This window comes from Sphaeramia orbicularis, unplaced genomic scaffold, assembly GCF_902148855.1.
Source record: "Sphaeramia orbicularis unplaced genomic scaffold, fSphaOr1.1, whole genome shotgun sequence".
NCBI lineage: Eukaryota > Metazoa > Chordata > Actinopteri > Kurtiformes > Apogonidae > Sphaeramia > Sphaeramia orbicularis.
In genome coordinates, this window is record NW_021941741.1 from 94,568 (window position 1) to 120,244 (window position 25,677).

Below are 25,677 nucleotides of genomic sequence, written 5' to 3' on the forward strand. Positions count from 1 at the left end.
CTAAAAAAAATCTTCAATTAAGTAAAAAAAAAATCTTCAATTAAGTCAAAATAAAAATTCTTAAATTTAGCAAAAAATCTAGAATTAACAACTTCAAATTTTTTGTCTCTGTTTTAGTGCAAAAAAATCCCATTAAATTGTGAAACTCTTTCCATTTCCAAACTCTCCTGTACCAATAAACTGTGACTAACCTGAACAAATGTGTCCAACCTGAAATGTCTGTATTAAATTCAGTCCAGTTTGAACTCTTTTCTTCCTGTTCCTCAGTGTTTAGTGTCTTTGGAGATCTGATCCAGAATGCACATGGACTAATGAGAAGTGGAGGAAGAAGACTGAGGAAATTACACTGATTTTACTGAAGAAATGTCCGTTTGTTCAGGTTATTCACATCTTTTTTTTTTTTTTTTTCTTTTTTTGGATAGTTTATAAAACTAAGTATTTTCATCATTTAATGTTTTTTTTTTTTTACTCTGAAACAAACAAAAATGGTCAGCTGTCATTATTTACAGGTTCTTCTGCTCTTATTGTTCTGGTCCAGTCCACTGCAGATCAGATCAGGTTTGTTGTGGCCCCTGGACTAACATGAGTTTGACAGTCCTGCTGTAGATGGTGTGTATTCAATCTGTTGGTCCTCTGGGTCCCTGCTGGTCTGGGCCTCTGCTGGTCTGGGCCCCTGCTGGTCTGGGTCCCTGCTAGTCTGGGCCTCTGCTGGTCTGGGCCCCTGCTGGTCTGGGTCCCTGCTGGTCTGGGGGTCCCTGCTGGTCTGGGGGCCCTGCTGGTCTGGGGGTCCCTGCTGGTCTGGGGGTCCCTGCTGGTCTGGGCCCCTGCTGGTCTGGGTCCCTGCTAGTCTGGGCCTCTGCTGGTCTGGGCCCCTGCTGGTCTGGGGGTCCCTGCTGGTCTGGGGGTCCCTGCTGGTCTGGGGGCCCTGCTGGTCTGGGGGTCCCTGCTGGTCTGGGGGTCCCTGCTGGTCTGGGTCCCTGCTAGTCTGGGCCTCTGCTGGTCTGGGCCCCTGCTGGTCTGGGGGTCCCTGCTGGTCTGGGGGCCCTGCTGGTCTGGGGGTCCCTGCTGGTCTGGGGGTCCCTGCTGGTCTGAGCCTCTGCTGGTCTGGGGGTCCCTGCTGGTCTGGGGGTCCCTGCTGGTCTGAGCCTCTGCTGGTCTGGGCCCCTGCTGGTCTGGGTCCCTGCTAGTCTGGGCCTCTGCTGGTCTGGGCCCCTGCTGGTCTGGGTCCCTGCTGGTCTGGGGGTCCCTGCTGGTCTGGGGGGCCCTGCTGGTCTGGGGGTCCCTGCTGGTCTGGGGGTCCCTGCTGGTCTGGGCCCCTGCTGGTCTGGGTCCCTGCTAGTCTGGGCCTCTGCTGGTCTGGGCCCCTGCTGGTCTGGGGGTCCCTGCTGGTCTGGGGGTCCCTGCTGGTCTGGGGGCCCTGCTGGTCTGGGGGTCCCTGCTGGTCTGGGGGTCCCTGCTGGTCTGAGCCTCTGCTGGTCTGGGCCCCTGCTGGTCGGGGGGTCCCTGCTGGTCTGGGGGCCCTGCTGGTCTGGGGGCCTCTGCTGGTCTGGGCCCCTGCTGGTCGGGGGGTCCCTGCTGGTCTGGGGGCCCTGCTGGTCTGGGGGTCCCTGCTGGTCTGGGGGTCCCTGCTGGTCTGGGCCTCTGCTGGTCTGGGCCCCTGCTGGTCGGGGGGTCCCTGCTGGTCTGGGGGCCCTGCTGGTCTGGGGGTCCCTGCTGGTCTGGGCCTCTGCTGGTCTGGGCCCCTGCTGGTCGGGGGGTCCCTGCTGGTCTGGGGGCCCTGCTGGTCTGGGGGTCCCTGCTGGTCTGGGGGCCCTGCTGGTCTGGGGGTCCCTGCTGGTCTGGGCCTCTGCTGGTCTGGGCCCCTGCTGGTCGGGGGGTCCCTGCTGGTCTGGGGGCCCTGCTGGTCTGGGGGTCCCTGCTGGTCTGGGCCTCTGCTGGTCTGGGCCCCTGCTGGTCTGGGGGTCCCTGCTGGTCTGGGGGCCCTGCTGGTCTGGGGGTCCCTGCTGGTCTGGGGGTCCCTGCTGGTCTGGGCCCCTGCTGGTCGGGGGGTCCCTGCTGGTCTGGGGGCCCTGCTGGTCTGTGTGTGGCTAACGGTCTGTCTGTAGTCGTGTTCCTGTCCGTCCTCTGTCCTCCGTCCACACTCATCCTTTTTTCCTTCCTCTCTTTCTTCCTCTCAGCTGGGACCACTTATATCTTCGGTAAAGGCGGAGGTCTGATCACGTTCCGGTGGCCGGCCAACGACCGTCCCAGCACCAGAACAGACAGACTGACCGTGGGCTTCAGCACGGCCCTGAAAGAAGGCATTCTGGTCCGAATAGACAGCGCCCCAGGACTGGGAGACTTCCTCATGTTACACATAGTACGAACTGGAAACAGCTGACTGTGCTTCTGTCTTTGTGTCTGTGTGTCTGTGTGTCTGTGTATCTATCTATCTATCTATCTATCTATCTATCTATCTATCTATCTATCTATCTATCTATCTATCTATCTATCTATCTATCTATCTATCTATCTATCTATCTATCTATCTATCTATCCTGTTTTTTCTTTCTTTCCAGGTCCAGGGTAAAATCGGGGTGACCTTTAACATTGGTACAGTGGACATCAGTGTTCAGGAGAGCAGTACCCCAGTGAATGATGGGAAGTACCATGTGGTCCGCTTCACAAGGAACGGAGGCAACGCAACTCTGCAGGTGGACAACTGGGCCATCAACGAACACTTCCCCACAGGTACCAAAACCACAGGCACCAAAACCACAGACACCGAAACCACAGGTACCGAGACCACAGGCACCAAAACCCCAGGGACCAAAACCACAGGTACCAAAACCAAAGGTACCGCAACCACAGGTACCAAAACCACAGGTACCGAAACCACAGGTACCGAAACCACAGGCACCAAAACCCCAGGGACCAAAACCACAGGTACCAAAACCAAAGGTACCGCAACCACAGATACCAAAACCACAGGTACCGAAACCACAGGCACCAAAACCCCAGGGACCAAAACCACAGGGACAAAATCCACAGGCACCAAAACCACAGGCACCAAAACCCCAGGAACCAAAACCCCAGGAACCAAAATCACAGGCACCAAAATCACAGGTACCAAAACCACAGGCACCAAAACCACAGGTACCAAAACCACAGGAACCAAAAGCAAAGGTACCGCAACCACAGGTACCAAAACCTCAGGTACCACAGCCACAGGTACCACAACCACCGGTACCAAAACCACAGTTACCAAAACCACTGGTACCAAAACTACAGGTACCGAAACCACAGGAACCAAAACCAAAGGTACCACAACCACAGGTACCAATACTACAGGTACCAAAACCACAGGTACCAAAACCACTGGTACCAAAACCACAGGTACCGCAACCACAGGTACCAAAACCACTGTTACCAAAACCACTGGTAGCAAAACTACAGGTACCAAAACCACAGGTACCGCAACCACAGGTACCAAAACCACTGTTACCAAAACCACTGGTAGCAAAACTACAGGTACCAAAACGACAGGAACCAAAACCAAAGGTACCGCAACCACAGGTACCAATACTACACGTACCAAAACCACAGGTACCAAAACCACAGGTACTAAAACCACTAGATCTCTCTACGATAAAAGGGAACACAGGCACCAGGGAGCATAGGAACCAGGGAGCATAAGCACCAGGAGAATATGCACCAGGGAGCATAGGCACCAGGGAGCATAGGTACCAGAGAACACAGGCACCAGGGAACATAGGTACCAGGGAACATAGGTAGCAGTGAACATAGGTACCAGGAAAAATAGGCACCAGGGATCATAAGCACCAGGGAACACATGCACCAGGGAGCATAGGCACCAGGAAGCATATGCACCAGGAGCATATGCACCAGGGAGCATAAGTACCAGGGAGCATACATACCAAAGAACGTAGGCACCAGGGAGCATAAGCACCAGGGAGCATAGGTACCAAAGAACATAGGCACCAGGGAGCATAAGCACCAGGGAGCATAGGCACCAGGGAGCATAAGCACCAGGGGGCATAGGTACCAAAGAACATAGGCACCAGGGAGCATAGGCACCAGGGAGCATAAGCACCAGGGAGCATAGGCACCAGGGAGCATAAGCACCAGGGAGCATAGGCACCAGGGAGCATAGGCGCCAAGGAGCATAAGCACCAGGGAGCATAGGTACCAAAGAACATAGGCACCAGGGAAAATAGGCACCAGGGAGCATAGGCACCAGGGAACATAGGCACCAGGGAGCATAAGCACCAGGGAGCATAGGCACCAGGGAGCATAAGCACCAGGGAGCATAAGCACCAGGGAGCATAGGTACCAAAGAACATAGGCACCAGGGAAAATAGGCACCAGGGAACATAGGCACCAGGGAGCATAGGTACCAAAGAACATAGGCACCAGGGAAAATAGGCACCAGGGAGCATAGGCACCAGGGAGCATAAGCACCAGGGAGCATAGGTACCAAAGAACATAGGCACCAGGGAACATAGGCACCAGGGAACATAGGCACCAGGGAGCATAAGCACCAGGGAGCATAAGCACCAGGGAGCATAAGCACCAGGGAACATAGGCACCAGGGAACATTAACGTCAGCTTTTACGCATTCATAAAAACCTCAGTACATCAAACTATTCAAATACTTAAAGACACTCTCATAGTTCTTTAAAAATCAGTTTATAGATGTTATTTAAATGTAATTCTACCGCTGTTCTGGTACAGAACTTAGATCTGGACACATTCCACTGTTCAGCTGAATTCCAGAAGTGGATCACTCGTTCCATAATTTAGTGAGAAAGACATGAACCAAAGACCCACAGGACCCTTTGATCCGATCACTTTCTGCTCAAGTTGCTCTTCAATCACTCAGTCAATCAACCCACCAACCAATCACTGACAGGTTTTTGGGCTGTCCCCCCTCCTGGTCAAGTTCTGGTCTTTGATTGGTGAATCCCGCCTTTTATTTCCCCTTGGTACAGGCCTGTGGATACCCACCCCTCACCCACCTTGTGCAAATGCTTGAAGTGGTCTGATGTTTTATTTGCTTTGCTTGAAACTTAATGTTGATTATCATTAAACTTCTTTTGTCACGTTGAAGGGAACAGTGACATGGAGCGTTATCAGATGGCCAATAAGAAAATTCCGTTCATTTACGTCCGACCAGTCGAAGAATGGCTCCAAGAGAAAGGTAATGTCCACATGATGGATGTGCGTGTGTTCTCCGTCCACGTTTGGGGCAGAATGGGGTTGGTTTAGATTCTCTTGTTGACCTGAAGATAATGATGGCACATTCACAAACCAATCATTCAAAAGAACTGATTCATTTAAGTCAAGGAGTTGAATCGATTCGCCAACGCAACTGAATCGATTCAGTAGTACTTTGCTGATATTCTGGTTTATTCTCATGTAAACTGGTCAGAATCACTCATTCAGTCCAAGTGCTGTGGGACGTTCCTAATTTCAGTCTAAACTGTCGAGTGGAACCGAGTCGACTCATGACTGTCTTTGTAGCTTGGACATTTAACAGACACAATCCAACCAACCAATTTAAGGCAACAGAACTTCAGACCGACCGGATCAACTTTCATACCTTTGACAGACTTTTTTAAGGTTTTAAATCCAAGACTTTTTCAGTCTTTTTAAGACCCCGTGGGAACCCTGAAGACACCTTAGGATAAGGTTCAAATACAAGCTAGAGGACGGGATAAGAGGATAAGACACAAGGCACCAGAAACTTCATGGTGCTCAGAACCACTTTAACACCACCCCCACCCCCACACACATATGACCCATGGCATCAAATGCTGGGTTTCCACTACAAGGAACCGGCTCAGCTCCACTCTGGTACCAGGTCCTGTTCCAGACCCTTTCCACTCTGGTACCAGGTCCTATTCCAGACTGTTTCCACTCTGGTACCAGGTCCTATTCCAGACCCTTTCCACTCTGGTACCAGGTCCTATTCCAGACCCTTTCCACTCTGGTACCAGGTCCTATTCCAGACCGTTTCCACTCTGGTACCAGGTCCTATTCCAGACCCTTTCCACTCTGGTACCAGGTCCTATTCCAGACTGTTTCCACTCTGATACCAGGTCCTATTCCAGACCGTTTCCTCTCTGGTACCAGGTCCTATTCCAGACCATTTCCAGTCCAGACACTACCCACTTTCCAGTACTTGGTCGTCATAGCGATGTGGTGCGTTCCTTCTGTGTGCTCTGCTCACAGTTGCTGATAAACTCACTGGTTGCCTGTTGTCTGGTCAAACTCCTGCTGAATGTTTGCGTCTGAACCAAGGTTCTAATAGTTTTGGATTTTTCATTCTAGTTTAGTTTTATTTAGTTTTGACTTTTTTTTCTCTAATTCAGTTCATTTTAATTCGTTCTTTGAGGAGGTTTGATAGTTTTTATTAGTTTTCATTTTCAGTGGTCTGCAGTGTTTACAAAGTGTCACCTTTTAGTATCTGGTCCCCAGTCCTGGAATCTCAGCGGAGGTGAGACCAAATAACTAGTACCAAGTACCAGAGTCCAAAAAACTAGTACCAGGTACCCAGTGACGTGCAGTGGGGTTCATGGCTGGGGAGGCACTGACTCTTTCAGAGCCAGATCTACAAATATATGGTGGTCTGAGAAACTGGAATAGAGAGAGTGAGCCAAAGGAATGGCCTGGGTATACGGGCTGTGCATCGTCAGCATAGGTAGACTGGCAGGAAGTCAACAGGAAACCTTCAAAAAGAGCCATTTCAAACTAAAAATTAAAAAAAAGTTTGTGGTCTTACCTTTATTTGTACATGAAATGTAATCCTCCATTTTTGATGAGGTGAATTAAAGTGTATAAAAAAGAACGAAGGAGATTATCAGCGCATGAATCTGTGGACTCACAGGCGCCATCTATCATGAGGCAGGGGTACTGTGTGCCTCCCCTAGTGACTGTTTCACTGCAGTTTTATGATTAATCTGCGAGCCTAAGCACATTACAGAAATACATTCCATACGTTATGCAGATTATGGAAGGATAGAGCGTATAATCAGAGTGTTTGAAAGCATTTGAACTGTGATATACAGAGGGACAGCCACACAGTATTTTCACTGGTACCAGCAGAGTTCATGAGGGGAGGAGACAGTTCTCCTGGAGGCACAGCACAGCGCTGCCTCCTCCTGTATTTGAACGGAGCATGCGGAAATTCTCCTATTCTAATTGACAAAAAATAATAATAATAATAACAATATTGGATTCGAACGGAAAATGAGTTTATAGGACATACCAGCTGACAACTATCAACATTTATTATATTTTATAGTCAAGTGTTTTTTCTTTTCAAGATTGACAAGGGAGGCTCTGCCTCCCCTGCCTCCTCTGACTGCACATCACTGCAGGTACCAGATTCCACAAAACTAGTACCAGGTACCAGATTCCAAAAAACTAGTACCAGGTACCAGATTCCACAAAACTAGTACCAGGTACCAGATTCCAAAAAACTAGTACTAGTTACCAGATTCCACAAAACTAGTACCAGGTACCAGATTCCAAAAAACTAGTACTAGTTACCAGATTCCACAAAACTAGTACCAGGTACCAGTTTCCAAAAAACTAGTACCAGGTACCAGATTCCACAAAACTAGTACCAGGTACCAGATTCCAAAAAACTAGTACTAGTTACCAGATTCCACAAAACTAGTACCAGGTACCAGATTCCAGGTCCTTTATTGTAATGGAAATGCAAAAAGGCCGAGTCGAGTCGAGCCAATACTATGTGGAGGAAACGCGGCCTATGTCCCATATGTGAGGACTTAGCCACACCTCTACCTGACACCCTGTGCCTTTAAACGGACACTAGGGGGTAGACCAGCTGTTGAAAACACACACTAAGGCTACGTTTACACACAGTCGGTATCTGGTAAAACAGAGAGTTTGCTCTACGTTTGTGTTTATTGTTTACACGACAACGACGGTCACGCCCTCCAACAAACAAAGGTTAAAAAAAACTCCGGTCAAAATAGAGATTTTGGCAAATCTCCATTTTCGCATTTGCGTGTAAACGGAGGGAAACGCGAAAATGTAGATTCTCAGATGAACGTCACAGTTTTTATGAAAATATTCTCTCACTTCACCTGTGATGACCCAGTTCAGAGGAAGAGGATGGAGCTGGTGAGGGGAGTTCAGAGGATTAAAGGAGAAAAGAAGAACGTTTGGTGCTAGTGAACGTTAGCATCTTAGCTAATTAGCACCCAGTGCAGGATCTACATTAGACTAAGGCTGTTCTGAAGTGTCTCCACATCTTCATGTTCATCTGTTGTTTCTCAGTCCTTTGTCTGTTCTGTCCAGTACAGCAGTAGGTCCATGAAGTCCTCATGTACGTCCGTCCACAGTGGTCTACAAGAACCAAAGATGAAACGGGATTAAAAACAGACGCAGCTGTTATCAACTACAGAACCAACAGGGTTCCACCCATAGTTCAAACCCTTGTTCATCTGCTCAGCAGTTTGTGATGATACAAAAAAGTCTCCGGCTCAGACACTTGTACTGTAGGTTGAACGTCTCAGATTTGTTTGGACCCAGAACCAAGAAAACATGTGTTGGTGACATCATCACTTACTGCTGCGTAGATTCACAGTGGAAGTAATGTTGTGTTGAGATTCTTTGCTGGATTCTGATTGGTTCATGGTACTCGTCCGTCTGCCATCTTTACGATGTAGATAAACACAGGTTTTTCTGAAAACAGTCTTGTCCACACAAGGTTTTTTTTTAAAACGGAGAGGGGGGAATATCCATTTTCAAAAATACCCGACTATGTGTAAACGTAGCATAAGACCGTAAATAAAAACGTTTTTTGCTACCTGTTGTTGTCACACCATCATGACAGTCATGTTGTTTGTTGAATTATTATAATTAGAACAAATATCAGTGCTTTCAAGTGGATCCGTTTTCTTTCCCTCTTAAAAACAGGACGGAAGTTAACGATTTTCAACACTCAAGCAACAGTTGCTATCGGCGGCAGTGACCGTGGGCGGCCCTTCCAGGGTCAGCTGTCCGGTCTCTACTACAACGGCCTCAAAGTGTTGAACATGGCCGCCGAGGCCAACGCCAACATCAAGATCAACGGCAGCGTGAGGCTGGTGGGGGACGTTCCCAGCGTGGGGGGTTCAGCCAGGACCACCGCCATGTCCCCAGACCTGTCCACCTCCTTCATCGAGACCACAACCATGATGTCCACCACCACCACAAGGAAACACCGCTCCTCCTCCACTGTCCAGGTACCAGCAGTCCTCTGCTTTACCTCTGAACACTAGTCCAGGGCTCTGCAACCTTTATTATCAGTCAGAGCCTTTTTGGCCCCTCCCTCTTCTACAAAAAAATAGTCTGGAGCTGCAAAAAATTACAGAGCTTATAAACTTTTAAAAGTTTTAATCTTTTTGACATTTTATCTGTTCCAACCACTGAATACAACAAACAGAAGTGCAGTGTGGAATGGATTCTGGAATATGATTACTCTAAAAGTACACAGTAAAAGTAGTTCATAGTATTTGTGCTAATAGTATATGAAGTACTAATACCAAAAATACCAAATTGACGAGGTACTTATTGGAAAAAAATAATTTTATTCATCATTGAATTTAGTCTTAAGCCTATTTCAGATGAAAAAACCAAACACTTTTGTATCTTGGAAGGGAATCTGTGGTAGGATTACCCCAAAAGTACACAGTACTCATACTCATACAGTTGCTCTATGAAAAGTATCGCTATTTATGGAAATTATTTTCTTCCAAACTCAACACTGCCTCCACAGTTCCCAGTTGTACTGCTCCAAATTCTCCCGGAAAACAGAGAGAATTGTGTGAGTAATAAAGTATACAAGGGACCGACAGAACCCTCTGTCCATCTGCGTCTTTAACGTAGAACATAAATGAGCCCTTACTTTTGTTGTTGAAGGCACTTTCGCTCCATGCAGCTCATCTACTGTAATTGTCAAATGAGTAGTGCACAAGAAAAATGCTAGCGGCTGGTTTGACTGTGCAGAGGAGAATCGCGGTTGACTTGACCTCAGTAAAGGGAGGAGCCACTACAAGGAGGATGAAGAGATGCATGTGGCTCCAGAGCTGCAGGTTGCCGACCCCTGCACTAGTCCCTTTTCCATTCACCCTCGAACTGTGTGAATTTAACTGTTCATGTAAATGTATTTAATGGAAAAACGACAGCCACCCAATCCATACACTCGGGTGAAGAGAGGGGCGGAGCTGTCAACCGATCACCACCTGGTGGTGAGTTGTATCCGCTGGCGAAGGAGGAAACCAGACAGGCTGGGCATGCCCAAACGTGTTGTGAGGGTCTGCTGGAAATGTCTGGCAGAGCCCGATGTCAGCGCGGTCTTCAATTCCCACCTCCAGGAGAGCTTCTCCCAGATCCCAGAGCTTCTCCCAGATCCCGGGGGAGGCTGGGGACATTGAGTCCGAGTGGACCATGTTCTCTACCTCCATTGTCAAAGTGGCTGCTCGGAGCTGTGGTCTCAGGGTCCTGTCATGGCGGTAATTTCCGAACCTGGTGGTGGACCCTGGAAGTAAGGGATGCCGTCAAGCTGAAGAAGGAGTCTTATGGAGCCTTGTTGGCTCGTGGGACTCCAGAGGCAGCTGATGGGTACCGGCAGGACAGGCGTACCACAGCCCAAGCAGTTGTGGAGGCAAAAACTGAGGTCTGGTGGAGTTTGAGGAGGCCATGGAGGAGGACTATCGAGGAAAATCTGTCAAACCGTCTGGCGCCTCAGGAGGGGAAAGCAGTGCACCACCAACACTGTTTCCAGTGGAAGTGGGAGGAGCTGACCTCGACTGGGGATGTGCTCGGACGGTGGAAGGAATTCTGGGAGGATCTCCTTAATCCAGTGTTGGCTGCTCGTCTTTCAGACAGGGGAAGCTCATTGTCGGCTTACATTAAAAAGAAAAAAGTCAAGTTATTTAAACATAAATTCGTCCCTCCATTCCTTTTTAAGAAAATGATCGTATCGTACCAAGTAAACAAGAAAACATTGAAATTCTGTTACATTGAACAAGGAAGTACAATGGTTGTTTTCTTCCAGGTCAGTAAATGAACAGTTCATTTGGTTTCTGTGATTTCACAGCAGAATGTGTGACGTATTAAACTGAACTGTGTCAGTGAAGGAGCAGATCTGAAAACAGCTGTCAATCAAACCACATTCAGCCTTCGGACCCGTCCTCCGATCGGCGTGCAGAAGCTCGGCGTCCGGCCCGGCCGAGCTCCGCCCCTGAGACAACACGGTGTCATGTGTCCAGTGCTGGTCCAGTCTGTAGTGGTTTTTCCAGCAGTTCCACTCAGTCCCATTGAAGTGCATGGACGCTGAGCGTCTACGGACAAATGCACTGAGCAGAGATGGAATGAACAAACACAGACACGGGAATGGAGGAGAAGTGAACAACATCCAGTCCACTGATCTGGGATCAAACTGATTCTGAACCAACTGGTCTGAGAGATGAACGTGTTCCAACACATTTGGAGTCAATGAAATGAAAACAACTGAACAGATTTGAGCATTTAATGGGAGTCATTTTAGGGTCAGCTGAGCTTCCACTGCAGTCGGACACAAACACCTCTGCCTCAATCCCACTGTCACGTCTTCCATGGACGAAGCAGAGGCTGAGGTCTCAGAGGTAGACTGGTCCAGGTCTCCGAGGTGGACTGGTCCATCACCCAGGTGGTTGGACAGCTCCTTAGTGGCAGAGCACCGGGGGTGGATGAGGTTCACTCTGAGTCCCCTCAGTCTCTGGATGTGCAGGACTGTCTTGGTCTCTGTAACATGGCGTGGCAGTCGGGGACAGTCCCTCTGGATTGGCAGACCGGGGTGGTGGTCCCCCTTTTTAAGAAGGGGGACCGAAGGATGTGCTCCAACCACAGGGGGTCCCACTCCTCAGCCTCCCAGGGAACGTCTATTCCAGGTACTGGAGAGGAGGATCCGACCGATAGTCGAACCTTGGATCCAGGAGGAACAATGTGGTTTTTGTCCCGGTCGTGGAACACTGGACCAGCTCTATACTCTTTATCGGGTGCTCGAGGGTTCATGGGAGTTCGCCCAACCGGTCCAGACGTGTTTTGTGGATCTGGAGAAGGCGTTGGACCGTGTCCCTCGTGGTATCCTGTGGGGGGTGCTTCGGGAGTATGGGGTCCAGGGCCCTTTGCTGAGGACAGTCCGGTCCTTGTATGACCGAAGCAGAAGTCTGGTTCACAGTAAGTCAGACCTGTGTGTGTGTGTGTGTGTTTCTGCAGCATGCCACCGATGACATCGTGTCGTCTGCAGAATGTTCCAGTGATGACGAGGACCTGGAGGAGTGTGAGACCAGTAATGCAGGTGGGCTAGGTTAGTTCGCATTGGCTTGGCTTCTGTGTGCCAGTCCAGGTCCATCTGACCCAGGACGGTCAAGGTCCATCTGCAGAGCATCACAGCCCCATGGGTCCACAAGTGTACCTTCAGGAGAAACAGGCCTGTTACTGGTACTGGTCCTGGTACTGTGGAGGACAGCAGCATTTATGCAAACTAAGACTGTGTTCACACTGTAGACCATATGAGACAAAGACCGTCTGAACAGCACTAATCTGACCCAGACCACTGTCATATGTGGTCCCAAATCTGACCCAGACCACTGTCATATGCGGTCCTAAATCTGACCCAGACCACTGTCATATGCGGTCCTAAATCTGACCCAGACCACTATCATATGTGGTCCTAAATCTGACCCCGACCACTGTCATATGCGGTCCTAAATCTGACCCAGACCACTGTCATATGCGGTCCCAAATCTGACCCAGACCACTGTCATATGCAGTCCCAAATCTGACCCAGACCACTGTCATATGTGGTCCTAAATCTGACCCAGACCACTATCATATGTGGTCCTAAATCTGACCCCGACCACTGTCATATGCGGTCCTAAATCTGACCCAGACCACTGTCATATGCGGTCCCAAATCTGACCCAGACCACTGTCATATGCAGTCCCAAATCTGACCCAGACCACTGTCATATGCAGTGCCAAATCTGACCCAGACCACTGTCATATGCGGTCCTAAATCTGACCCAGACCACTGTCATATGTGGTCCTACATCTGACCCAGACCACTGTCATATGTGGTCCTACATCTGACCCAGACCACTGTCATATGTGGTCCCAAATCTGACCCAGACCACAGTCATATGTGGTCCCAAATCTGACCCAGACCACTGTCATATGTGGTCCCAAATCTGACCCAGACCACAGTCATATGTGGTCCCAAATCTGACCCAGACCACAGTCATATGCGGTCCCAAATCTGACCCAGACCACTGTCATATGCGGTCCCAAATCTGACCCAGACCACTGTCATATGTGGTCCTAAATCTGACCCAGACCACTGTCATATGCGGTCCCAAATCTGACCCAGACCACTGTCATATGCGGTCCTAAATCTGACCCAGACCACTATCATATGCGGTCCTAAATCTGACCCCGACCACTGTCATATGCGGTCCTAAATCTGACCCAGACCACTGTCATATGCGGTCCCAAATCTGACCCAGACCCAAATCTGACCCAGACCACTGTCATATGCAGTCCCAAATCTGACCCAGACCACTGTCATATGCGGTCCTAAATCTGACCCAGACCACTGTCATATGTGGTCCTACATCTGACCCAGACCACTGTCATATGTGGTCCTACATCTGACCCAGACCACTGTCAAATGTGGTCCCAAATCTGACCCAGACCACAGTCATATGTGGTCCCAAATCTGACCCAGACCACTGTCATATGTGGTCCCAAATCTGACCCAGACCACAGTCATATGTGGTCCCAAATCTGACCCAGACCACTGTCATATGCGGTCCCAAATCTGACCCAGACCACAGTCATATGTGGTCCTAAATCTGACCCAGACCACTGTCATATGTGGTCCTACATCTGACCCAGACCACTGTCATATGTGGTCCTACATCTGACCCAGACCACTGTCATATGTGGTCCTAAATCTGACCCAGACCACTGTCATATGTGGTCCCAAATCTGACCCAGACCACTGTCATATGTGGTCCCAAATCTGACCCAGACCACTGTCATATGCGGTCCTAAATCTGACCCAGACCACAGTCATATGTGGTCCCAAATCTGACCCAGACCACTGTCATATGCGGTCCCCAATCTGACCCAGACCACAGTCATATGTGGTCCTGAATCTGACCCAGACCACTGTCATATGCGGTCCCGAATCTGACCCAGACCACAGTCATATGTGGTCCTAGATCTGACCCAGACCACTGTCATATGTGGTCCTAGATCTGACCCAGACCACTGTCATATGTGGTCCTACATCTGACCCAGACCACAGTCATATGTGGTCCTAAATCTGACCCAGACCACTGTCATATGTGGTCCCAAATCTGACCCAGACCACTGTCATATGCGGTCCCGAATCTGACCCAGACCACAGTCATATGTGGTCCTAGATCTGACCCAGACCACTGTCATATGTGGTCCTAGATCTGACCCAGACCACTGTCATATGTGGTCCCAAATCTGACCCAGACCACAGTCATATGTGGTCCCAAATCTGACCCAGACCACTGTCATATGTGGTCCCAAATCTGACCCAGACCACAGTCATATGTGGTCCCAAATCTGACCCAGACCACAGTCATATGCGGTCCCAAATCTGACCCAGACCACTGTCATATGCGGTCCCAAATCTGACCCAGACCACTGTCATATGCGGTCCTAAATCTGACCCAGACCACTGTCATATGCGGTCCCAAATCTGACCCAGACCACTGTCATATGCGGTCCTAAATCTGACCCAGACCACTATCATATGCGGTCCTAAATCTGACCCCGACCACTGTCATATGCGGTCCTAAATCTGACCCAGACCACTGTCATATGCGGTCCCAAATCTGACCCAGACCCAAATCTGACCCAGACCACTGTCATATGCAGTCCCAAATCTGACCCAGACCACTGTCATATGCGGTCCTAAATCTGACCCAGACCACTGTCATATGTGGTCCTACATCTGACCCAGACCACTGTCATATGTGGTCCTACATCTGACCCAGACCACTGTCAAATGTGGTCCCAAATCTGACCCAGACCACAGTCATATGTGGTCCCAAATCTGACCCAGACCACAGTCATATGTGGTCCCAAATCTGACCCAGACCACTGTCATATGCGGTCCCAAATCTGACCCAGACCACAGTCATATGTGGTCCTAAATCTGACCCAGACCACTGTCATATGTGGTCCTACATCTGACCCAGACCACTGTCATATGTGGTCCTACATCTGACCCAGACCACTGTCATATGTGGTCCTAAATCTGACCCAGACCACTGTCATATGTGGTCCCAAATCTGACCCAGACCACTGTCATATGTGGTCCCAAATCTGACCCAGACCACTGTCATATGCGGTCCTAAATCTGACCCAGACCACAGTCATATGTGGTCCCAAATCTGACCCAGACCACTGTCATATGCGGTCCCCAATCTGACCCAGACCACAGTCATATGTGGTCCTGAATCTGACCCAGACCACTGTCATATGCGGTCCCGAATCTGACCCAGACCACAGTCATATGTGGTCCTAGATCTGACCCAGACCACTGTCATATGTGGTCCTAGATCTGACCCAGACCACTGTCATATGTGGTCCTACATCTGACCCAGACCACAGTCATATGTGGTCCTAAATCTGACCCAGACCACTGTCATATGTGGTCCCAAATCTGACCCAGACCACTGTCATATGCGGTCCCGAATCTGACCCAGACCACAGTCATATGTGGTCCTAGATCTGACCCAGACCACTGTCATATGTGGTCCTAGATCTGACCCAGACCACTGTCATATGTGGTCCTACATCTGACCCAGACCACAGTCATATGTGGTCCTAAATCTGACCCAGACCACTGTCATATGTGGTCCCAAATCTGACCCAGACCACAGTCATATGTGGTCCTAAATCTGACCCAGACCACTGTCATATGTGGTCCTACATCTGACCCAGACCACAGTCATATGTGGTCCTAAATCTGACCCAGACCACTGTCATATGTGGTCCCAAATCTGACCCAGACCACTGTCATATGTGGTCCTAGATCTGACCCAGACCACTGTCATATGTGGTCCTAGATCTGACCCAGACCACTGTCATATGTGGTCCCAAATCTGACCCAGACCACTGTCATATGTGGTCCCGAATCTGACCCAGACCACTGTCATATGCGGTCCCGCATCTGACCCAGACCACAGTCATATGTGGTCCTAGATCTGACCCAGACCACTGTCATATGTGGTCCTACATCTGACCCAGACCACAGTCATATGTGGTCCCAAATCTGACCCAGACCACTGTCATATGTGGTCCTACATCTGACCCAGACCACAGTCATATGTGGTCCTAAATCTGACCCAGACCACTGTCATATGTGGTCCCAAATCTGACCCAGACCACAGTCATATGTGGTCCTAGATCTGACCCAGACCACTGTCATATGTGGTCCCAAATCTGACCCAGACCACAGTCATATGTGGTCCCAGATCTGACCCAGACCACTGTCATATGTGGTCCTACATCTGACCCAGACCACAGTCATATGTGGTCCTAAATCTGACCCAGACCACTGTCATATGTGGTCCTAAATCTGACCTAGTCACATTTAATGTGAATCTGAACCAACACACAGGAAAAAAAATCAGATTTCACCTAAAAAAAATCCAAATGGTGTGTTCAGAACCTGCTGTGTGGGCGGAGCCTGAAATCATTAGCGCCAATGAGACGAAGGCGTGCTCATTCCAGGAGCTACACTTCCACATGGGGTTTTCCAGAGTGTTCAAATATGGTCACCAACGTACGCCCAAATTTAGAGCAGAGACCAAGGTTGTAATAGTTTTGGATTTTTCATTCTAGTTTAGTTTTATTTAGCTTTGACTTTTTTCTCTAATTCAGTTCGTTTGAATTAGTTTTAAGAGCAGGTTTGACAGTTTTTATTAGTTGTCGTTTTTTTCTGAATGCTTAGTATTACTTTAGTTTAGTTTTAGTATTAGTTTCAGTTTTTTTTCATATATTTTTTCTTCCATCCTATTCACATAAATCAGTGAGGTTCCCCTTTATTTGGGGGAGGGGTTAGGGCGGCTCTAACTGAGCACACATACAAACATATGCACATACACCTGAGTACATTTCCTATAGCAGGTTGGGGGGTAAATGTAGGTAGGGGTGCCATCCATACACGTCACTTACGTGAAAATGAAAATGAAACTTTCCGTACTTTCTGACTTGTATACCTGTCTTCTAGTGCTGATCTGAGACCAAATGTTCACATGTTCTGTCCTATATCAACACTGACAAAGATGAAAATGAAGGGAATTTTATCCATAATTTTCATCCGTTTTAGTTTTATAAACACACAATACAGTTTCAGTTTATCTTTTTTGTTTCTTTTAATTTGAGTTTTTATTTATTTCAGTTAACGAAAAATGTATTTTCAGTTTTAGTCATTTTGTTCGTTTTCGTGAACGATAATAACCTTGGCAGAGACACAAATGGGAGGACTGGTCTGTTTGAACCGACCAATCAGACGCATACGATGGTGAGTCTAATAGGCTCAGTATTTGGTGGGCGGGGCTAATAGGCTCAGTATTTGGTGGGCGGGGCTAATAGGCTCAGTATTTGGTAGGTGGGACTTTCCGACCTCTATACCTGTCTTCTAGTGCTGATCTGAGACCAAATGTTCACATGTTCTGTCCTATATCAACACTGATAAAGATGAAAACGAAGGGAATTTTATCCATAATTTTTATCTGTTATAGTTAGTTTTGTAAACACACAATACAGTTTCAGTTAGTTATGTTTTTTTTCTTTTAATTTGAGTTTTTTTTTATTTCAGTTAATGAAAATGTTTTTCCAGTTTTAGTTTTCGTCATTTCATTTGTTTTCGTTAACGATAATAACCTTGGCAGAGACACAAACGGAAGGACCGGTCTGTGTGAACCGACCAATCAGACGCGTACGATGGTGACTCACGTTTTCACTGATGCTCCAGACAGAATGGATCCCATCCTGTGTGTGTGTGTGTGTGTGTGTGTGTGTGCTGCTCGTCCATCCACTGCTCTGATGCCTTCCATTTCCATTTCCATCCATTTGGACTGGTTCTGTCTGTCCAGTGGGTTTCCCAGTTAACCCAGTGCAGTGGGTGGTCCACAGTCCAATAATGGAGCTGACTCCAGTTGCTCTGCTTCTCCCACCATGGCTTGCATTGTTTGTGCACATAATAGAGAACAGATATCATTGAATTTCTGTGGAGCACTTTTCCTTTGGTTTGTTTGTTTTCAGCTCAGATAGCGGCAGCTCCTGTAGTCCAGTTCCCAGAACAGACCCTGCACTGTTCATCCCAGTCAGCTTTTTGAATGGAAGTGTGTCACATATGGTTAGTACAGCTAAATGAACTTGGTTGCTAATTGTGCAACCTTGAGCATTTCTCAGAATTCAAGATGGCGTCCTCCGCCATCTTGAATTGTCATCAATTTTCAACTTTTGTTCTCACTGACAAAGAAAGTGGTGTAATCTGTGGTCTGGTAGCTTTTCCAGGATGGGGAGTCCATTTGTGAAGTCATTTTTTTGGATACAGGTCAAATCAGAGGTCAAATCTGGAATGGGAATTAAATTATAGGAACAGATCCACTTCAACCACATATTGGGTACAGTAACATTATGTTTTTTAAATCCAATTTATTTTTCCAGAAGAAATTAATTTGGAACTAAAGTATTTTCTCTTCTGTTTATATGAAAATGTTAAACCTGAATAAAGGTTTACATGAGGTATTAATGAGGTAGATCAGTGAGCAGAAGGGTTTGTGCTGCAGTGCTCACGTTGCCTTGTTCTCGCAGCCCTTCCTTTAGCGTTTTAGCTTTGCATTAGTTTTTATTTCCCAGATTTTCTTCCTGCAGTAAGTCACATGACCATGATCTGAGTCTCAGTTTGTGATCATATTGACCCCAGCGGACTAAAGGAATGATTAGGGAGAACTGAATTGACCAAAATCACTCGTAAAATACAACAAATCACCTCTAAAAGCCTGGCTACGTCTGAGCAGAGGAATGAAGCCATTCTGCTAAGCTAGGTTAAGCTAAGCTAACAGAAGGGTTTGCGAGAACAAGTCAATGGGTGCACTGCGGTGCACTTATCGAACTCATTAGTGCATGACAGATGAATTAATAAAAAAAACAGGTGTTGAACTGTTCCTTCAGGGTTTTCCAGGCTGGTAGATCCCATCAGAATATTCCACTGGAACGCTTTGGGAAGACTAGACTGCAGTGCAGAGTCTTCCACCAGCGCAGAATGTGTGCGTCATCGCCACAGGACAAGACACTGAGCATGTGCAGAATGGAAGGAATAAAGTCCAAACGGAATAAAGGCTTTACATGTCCAGGAAGAATTTAGACCGCAGTTAAAAGAGGATTAAACCACTGACTTTAATCAGGTTTAAATTTAATCTGAACTTTTCTGTTTCAACTGGAATAAGGTGTTTACATGGACATCTGAAATAGGATCTAACGTTTATTCAGATTAAACCAGGAAGAAAAGTTGTCATGGAAACACATGGAGTGAAAAGACGTAACAAGTCACATGTAATTGTTCATTATTGTCAATTTTTCCAGGTCTTTATTCATATAAAAAAACCCACACACACAAAGTCACATGCTGTCAAATTCAGTCAGTCAGAATAATCTCTGTTTCCACAGACTGACAAAGCCTTTTATTGTGACGTCGAACCAAACGTTCCCCTGGCTTGTTTCTACATGTACTGACAACCAATGTTTGAAAAAAAAACAACGGTGTCACACTTGGTCGACGCAGTCTTTTCAACATCTGGTTGAAGTGGATCTGTTCCTATCATTTAATTCCCATTCCAAATTTGACCTCTGATTTGACCTGTATCCAAAAACATGACTTCACAAATGGACTCCCCATCCTGGAAAACCTACCAGACCACAGATTACACCACTTTCTTTGTCAGTGAGAACAAAAGTTGAAAATTGATGACAATTCAAGATGGCGGAGGACGCCATCTTGAATTCTGAGAAATGCTCAAGGTTGCACAATTAGCAACCAAGTTCATTTAGCTGTACTAACCACATGTGACACGTTTCCATTCAAAAAGTCGACTGGGATGAACCGTGCAGGGTCAACTTGACTCCTTCCAGAGTTTATGACCTTAGATGGACTGGAATAATTCCACAGCTGTTACAGGAGGATGAGTTACTGCAGTCAGAATGTGAACGTCCACATGCATTTGACTGAGGTTTCCATCAGGGCTGGGTCATAAAGGCATCACTAACACTATGTTTTATGTTCTGATCATTACATTTATGACATATTTTTCTGTTGGTTTCAGTTTATTTCCTTTACATTTGTCTGTTAAAGCATTCAACAAATGTGTTCTGTTTACATTCAATTCAATACGAACTGACTGGGTTTAGAAGATTATCTGTCTGTCTGTTCATCTGTCTGTCTGCTCATCTGTCTGTCTGCTCATCTGTCTTCTCTCGTCTGTCTGTTCATCTGTCTGTCTGTTCATCTGTCTGTCTGCTCATCTGTCTGTCTGCTCATCTGTCTGTCTGCTCATCTGTCTGTTCATCTGTCTGTTCATCTGTCTGTCTGCTTATCTGTCTGTCTGCTCATCTGTCTGCTCATCTGTCTGTTCATCTGTCTGTCTGCTTATCTTCTGCTGCTCATCTGTCCGGCTCATCTGTCTGTCTGCTCATCTGTCTGTTCATCTGTCTGTCTGTTCATCTGTCTGTCTGCTCATCTGTCTGTCTGCTCATCTGTCTGCTCATCTGTCTGTTCATCTGTCTGTCTGCTCATCTGTCTGTTCATCTGTCTGTTCATCTGTCTGTCTGCTCATCTGTCTGTCTGCTCATCTGTCTGCTCATCTGTCTGTCTGCTCATCTGTCTGTTCATCTGTCTGTTCATCTGTCTGTCTGCTTATCTGTCTGTCTGCTCATCTGTCTGTTCATCTGTCTGTCTGCTCATCTGTCTGTTCATCTGTCTGTCTGCTCATCTGTCTGTCTGCTCATCTGTCTGTTCATCTGTCTGTTCATCTGTCTGTCTGCTCATCTGTCTGTCTGCTCATCTGTCTGTCTGCTCATCTGTCTGTTCATCTGTCTGTTCATCTGTCTGTCTGCTTATCTGTCTGTCTGCTCATCTGTCTGCTCATCTGTCTGTCTGCTCATCTGTCTGTTCATCTGTCTGTTCATCTGTCTGTCTGCTTATCTGTCTGTCTGCTCATCTGTCTGTTCATCTGTCGGTCTGGCTCATCTGTCTGTCATCTGTCTGTTCATCTGTCCTGTCTGCTCATCTGTCTGTCGCTCATCTGTCTGTTCATCTTCCTGTTCATCTATCTCTCTGCTCATCTGTCTGTTCATCTGTCTGTCTGCTCATTCTGTCTGTCTGCTCATCTGTCTGCTCATCTGTCTGTCTGCTCATCTGTCTGTTCTGCTCATCTGTCTGTTCTCTGTCGTCTGTTTCATCTGTCTGTCTGCTCTCTGTCTGTTCATACTGTCTGTCTGTTCATCTGTCGTCTGCTTATCTGTCTGTTCTCTGTCTGTCTGTTAATCTGTCTGTTCATCTTCTGTCTGTTCTCTGTTTGTTCATCTGTGTTCATCTGTCTGTCTGTTCATCTGTCTGTCTGTTCATCTGTCTGTCTGTTTGTGTGTCTGTCTGTTCATCTGTCTGTCTGTTCGTGTCTGTCTGTTCATCTGTCTTTCTGTCTGTTCATCTGTCTGTTCATCTGTCTGTTCATCTGTCTGCTCATCTGTCTGTCTGTTAATCTGTCTGTCTGTTCATCTGTCTGTTCATCTGTCTGTTCATCTGTCTGTCTGCTCATCTGTCTGTCTGTTAATCTGTCTGTTCATCTGTCTGTCTGTTCATCTGTCTGTTCATCTGTCTGTCCTGTCTGTTCATCTGTCTGTCTGTTCATCTGTCTGTCTGTTCATCTGTCTGTTCATCTGTCTGTCTGTTCATCTGTCTGTTCATCTGTCTGTCTGTTCATCTGTCTGTCTGTTCATCTGTCTGTTCATCTGTCTGTCTGTTCATCTGTCTGTTCATCTGTCTGTTCATGCTGTTCTGTCTGTCATCTGTCTGTTCATCTGATTCATCGTCTGTTAACTACGTCTGCTGTATTCCTGTCTGTTCATCTGTCTGTTCTGTTCATCTGTCTGTCTGTTCATCTGTCCTGTTTCATCCTGTCTGTCTGTTTCATCATGTCTGTTCATCTGTCCTGTCTGTTCATCTGTTGTCCTGTTCATCTGTCTGGTCATCTGATCCTGTCTGTTCCATCCTGTACTGTTCATGCTGTCTGTTCATCTGTCTGTCTGTTCATCTGTCCTGTTCATCTGTCTGTCTGTTCATCTGTCCTGTCTGTTCGATCTGCTCCTGTTCATCTGTCTTTGTGTCCTGTCATCTGTCCTGTCTGTTCATCTGTCTTTCCTGTACCTGTTCATCTGTCTGTCTGTTTGTGTCTGTCTGTTCATCTGTCTTTCTGTCTGTCATCTGTATGTTCATACTGTCTGTCTGCTCATCTGTCTGTCCTGTAATTCTGGTCGGTTCATCGTCCTGTCTGTACATCTTGTCTTCTGTCGGTTCATCTGTCTGTTCATCTGGTCTGTCTGTTCATCTGTCTTTTCCTGTCGTTTATCTGTCTGTCTGTCTGTCTGTCTGTCTGTTGTGTGTCTGTCTGTTAATCTGTCTGTCTGTCTGTTCATACTGTCTGTTCATCTGTCGGTTTCGTGTGTCTGTCTGTCCTGTTCATGCCTGTCTGTTCATCGGGTCTTTCTGTCTGGTTCATTCTGTCTGTCTGTCTGTTCATGCGTCTGTTCATCTGTCTGTCTGTTCATGCTGTCTTTCTGTCTGTTCATCTGTCTGTCTGTATGTTCATGCTGTCTGTTCATCTGTCTGTCGTGTTCATCTGTCTGTCTGTTCATCTGTCTGTTCATCTTGTCTGTCTGTTCATCTGTCTTTCCTGTCCTGTTCATCCTGTCTGTCCTGTATGTTCATTCTGTCCTGTCATCTGTCTGCTGTTCATCCTGTATGTCTGTTCATCTGTCCTGTTCATCTGTCTGTCTGTTCAATCGTCTGTTCGATCTGTCTGTCTGTTCATCTGTCCTGTCTGTTCATCTGTCTGTTCTGTTCATTGTCCTGTTCATCTGTCTGTCCCTGTTCATCTGTCTTTCTGTCTGTTTATCTGTCTGTCTGTCTGTCTGTTTGTGTGTCTGTCGTTCATCTGTCCTTCTGTCTGTTCATCTGTCTGTCCTGTCTGTTCATCTGTCTGTCTGACTGTTCATCTGTCTGTTCATCTGTCTGTTCGTGTGTCTGTCTGTCTGTTCATCTGTCTGTTCATCTGTCTTTCTGTCTGTTCATCTGTCTGTCTGTCTGTTCATCTGTCTGTTCATCTGTCTGTATGTCTGTTCATCTGTCTGTTCATCTGTCTGTCTGTTCGTGTGTCTGTCTGTCTGTTCATCTGTCTGTCTGTCTGTTCATCTGTCTTTCTGTCTGTTCATCTGTCTGTCTGTATGTTCATCTGTCTGTTCATCTGTCTGTCTGTTCATCTGTCTTTGTGTCTGTTCGTGTGTCTGTCTGTCTGTTCATCTGTCTGTCTGTCTGTTCATCTGTCTGTTCATCTGTCTGTCTGTTCATCTGTCTGTTCATCTGTCTGTTCATCTGTCTGTCTGTTCATCTGTCTGTCTATTCATCTGTCTGTCTGTTTGTGTGTCTGTCTGTTCATCTGTCTGTCTGTTCGTGTCTGTCTGTTCATCTGTCTTTCTGTCTGTTCATCTGTCTGTTCATCTGTCTGTTAATCTGTCTGTTCATCTGTCTGTCTGTTCATCTGTCTGTTCATCTGTCTGTCTGCTCATCTGTCTGTCTGTTAATCTGTCTGTTCATCTGTCTGTCTGTTCATCTGTCTGTTCATCTGTCTGTCTGTTCATCTGTCTGTCTGTTCATCTGTCTGTTCATCTGTCTGTCTGGTCATCTGTCTGTCTGCTCATCCTGTCTGTTCATCTGTCTGTTCATCTGTCTGTCTGTTCATCTGTCTGTCTGTTCATCTGTCTGTTCATCTGTCTGTCTGTTCATCTGTCTTTGTGTCTGTTCATCTGTCTGTCTGTTCATCTGTCTTTCTGTCTGTTCATCTGTCTGTCTGTTTGTGTCTGTCTGTTCATCTGTCTTTCTGTCTGTTCATCTGTCTGTCTGCTCATCTGTCTGTCTGTTAATCTGTCTGTTCGTCTGTCTGTTCATCTGTCTGTTCATCTGTCTGTCTGTTCATCTGTCTTTCTGTCTGTTTATCTGTCTGTCTGTCTGTCTGTCTGTTCGTGTGTCTGTCTGTCTGTTCATCTGTCTGTTCGTGTGTCTGTCTGTCTGTTCATCTGTCTGTTCATCTGTCTTTCTGTCTGTTCATCTGTCTGTTCGTGTGTCTGTATGTCTGTTCATCTGTCTGTTCATCTGTCTGTCTGTTCGTGTGTCTGTCTGTCTGTTCATCTGTCTGTCTGTCTGTTCATCTGTCTTTCTGTCTGTTCATCTGTCTGTTCATCTGTCTGTCTGTTCGTGTGTCTGTCTGTCTGTTCATCTGTCTGTCTGTATGTTCATCTGTCTTTTCATCTGTCTTTCTGTCTGTTCATCTGTCTGTCTGTATGTTCATCTGTCTGTTCATCTGTCTGTCTGTTCATCTGTCTGCCTGTCTGTCTGTCTGTCTCTCCTATACTTTCTCCAGTAGTCCTTTTCCTTCTTTCATATATTCGTCCACAGTTCCACATGTTTAGTAGAACTCACATTAGAACTGTACCTTCTGTCTAAATCCTCGCATGGACTTCAAACCAAAGCCAAACTGCACATTTTTACATTCTCACCTTTCATTTGGTACCAATTTTATTGACCTTCCATGACCACCAAAGGTCAAACTCAAGGTCATGATTTTCAAAATACCCACTTTTTGACCAGAACAGAAAACTGTCTGGTATCAGATTATAAAGTGTGACATATCTGCCACAGTTCTAGTCCAGTGTCCATGGTTCTGACCCTGCACTGTTCATCCCAGTCAACTTTTTGAATGGAAATGTGTCACATGTGGTTAGTACAGCTAAATGAACTTCGTTGCTAATTGTGCAACCTTTAGCATTTCCCAGAATTCAAGATGGCGGAGGACGCCATCTTGAATTTTCATCAGTTTTCAACTTTTGTTCTCACTGACACAGACAGTGGTGTAATCTGTGGTCTGGTAGGTTTTCCAGGATGGGGAGTCCATTTGTGAAGTCATGTTTTTGGATACAGGTCAAATCAGAGGTCAAATTTGGAATGGGAATTAAATGATAGGAACAGATCCACTTCAACCACATATTGAAAAGACGCAACAAGCAACAAGTCACATGGAATCGTTCATTATTGTCAAATTTTCCAGATTTTGATTCACATAAAAAAAAAAAAAAAAAAACACACACAAAGTCACATGCTGTCAAATTCAGTCAATCAGAATAATCTCACAGACTGACAAAGCCTTTTATTGTGACGTCGAACCAAACGTTCCCCTGGCTTGTTTCTACATGTACTGACAACCAATGTTTGAAAAAAAAAAACAGTGTCACACTT

The 25,677-nt window shown here is 46.8% G+C and overlaps 1 protein-coding gene across 1 annotated transcript in view; it reads left to right on the forward strand.

The window, feature by feature from the left end:
* Positions 1-25,677, forward strand: part of LOC115416917 (neurexin-3a-beta-like) — a 52,484-nt gene that overhangs the window by 4,575 nt on the left and 22,232 nt on the right. The window contains exons 2-6 of the mRNA XM_030130790.1: positions 2,178-2,359; positions 2,559-2,730; positions 5,111-5,200; positions 8,953-9,260; positions 12,277-12,358. Coding sequence (XP_029986650.1) covers positions 2,178-2,359; positions 2,559-2,730; positions 5,111-5,200; positions 8,953-9,260; positions 12,277-12,358 — 834 coding nt within the window. The remainder of the gene's footprint in view (positions 1-2,177; positions 2,360-2,558; positions 2,731-5,110; positions 5,201-8,952; positions 9,261-12,276; positions 12,359-25,677) is intronic.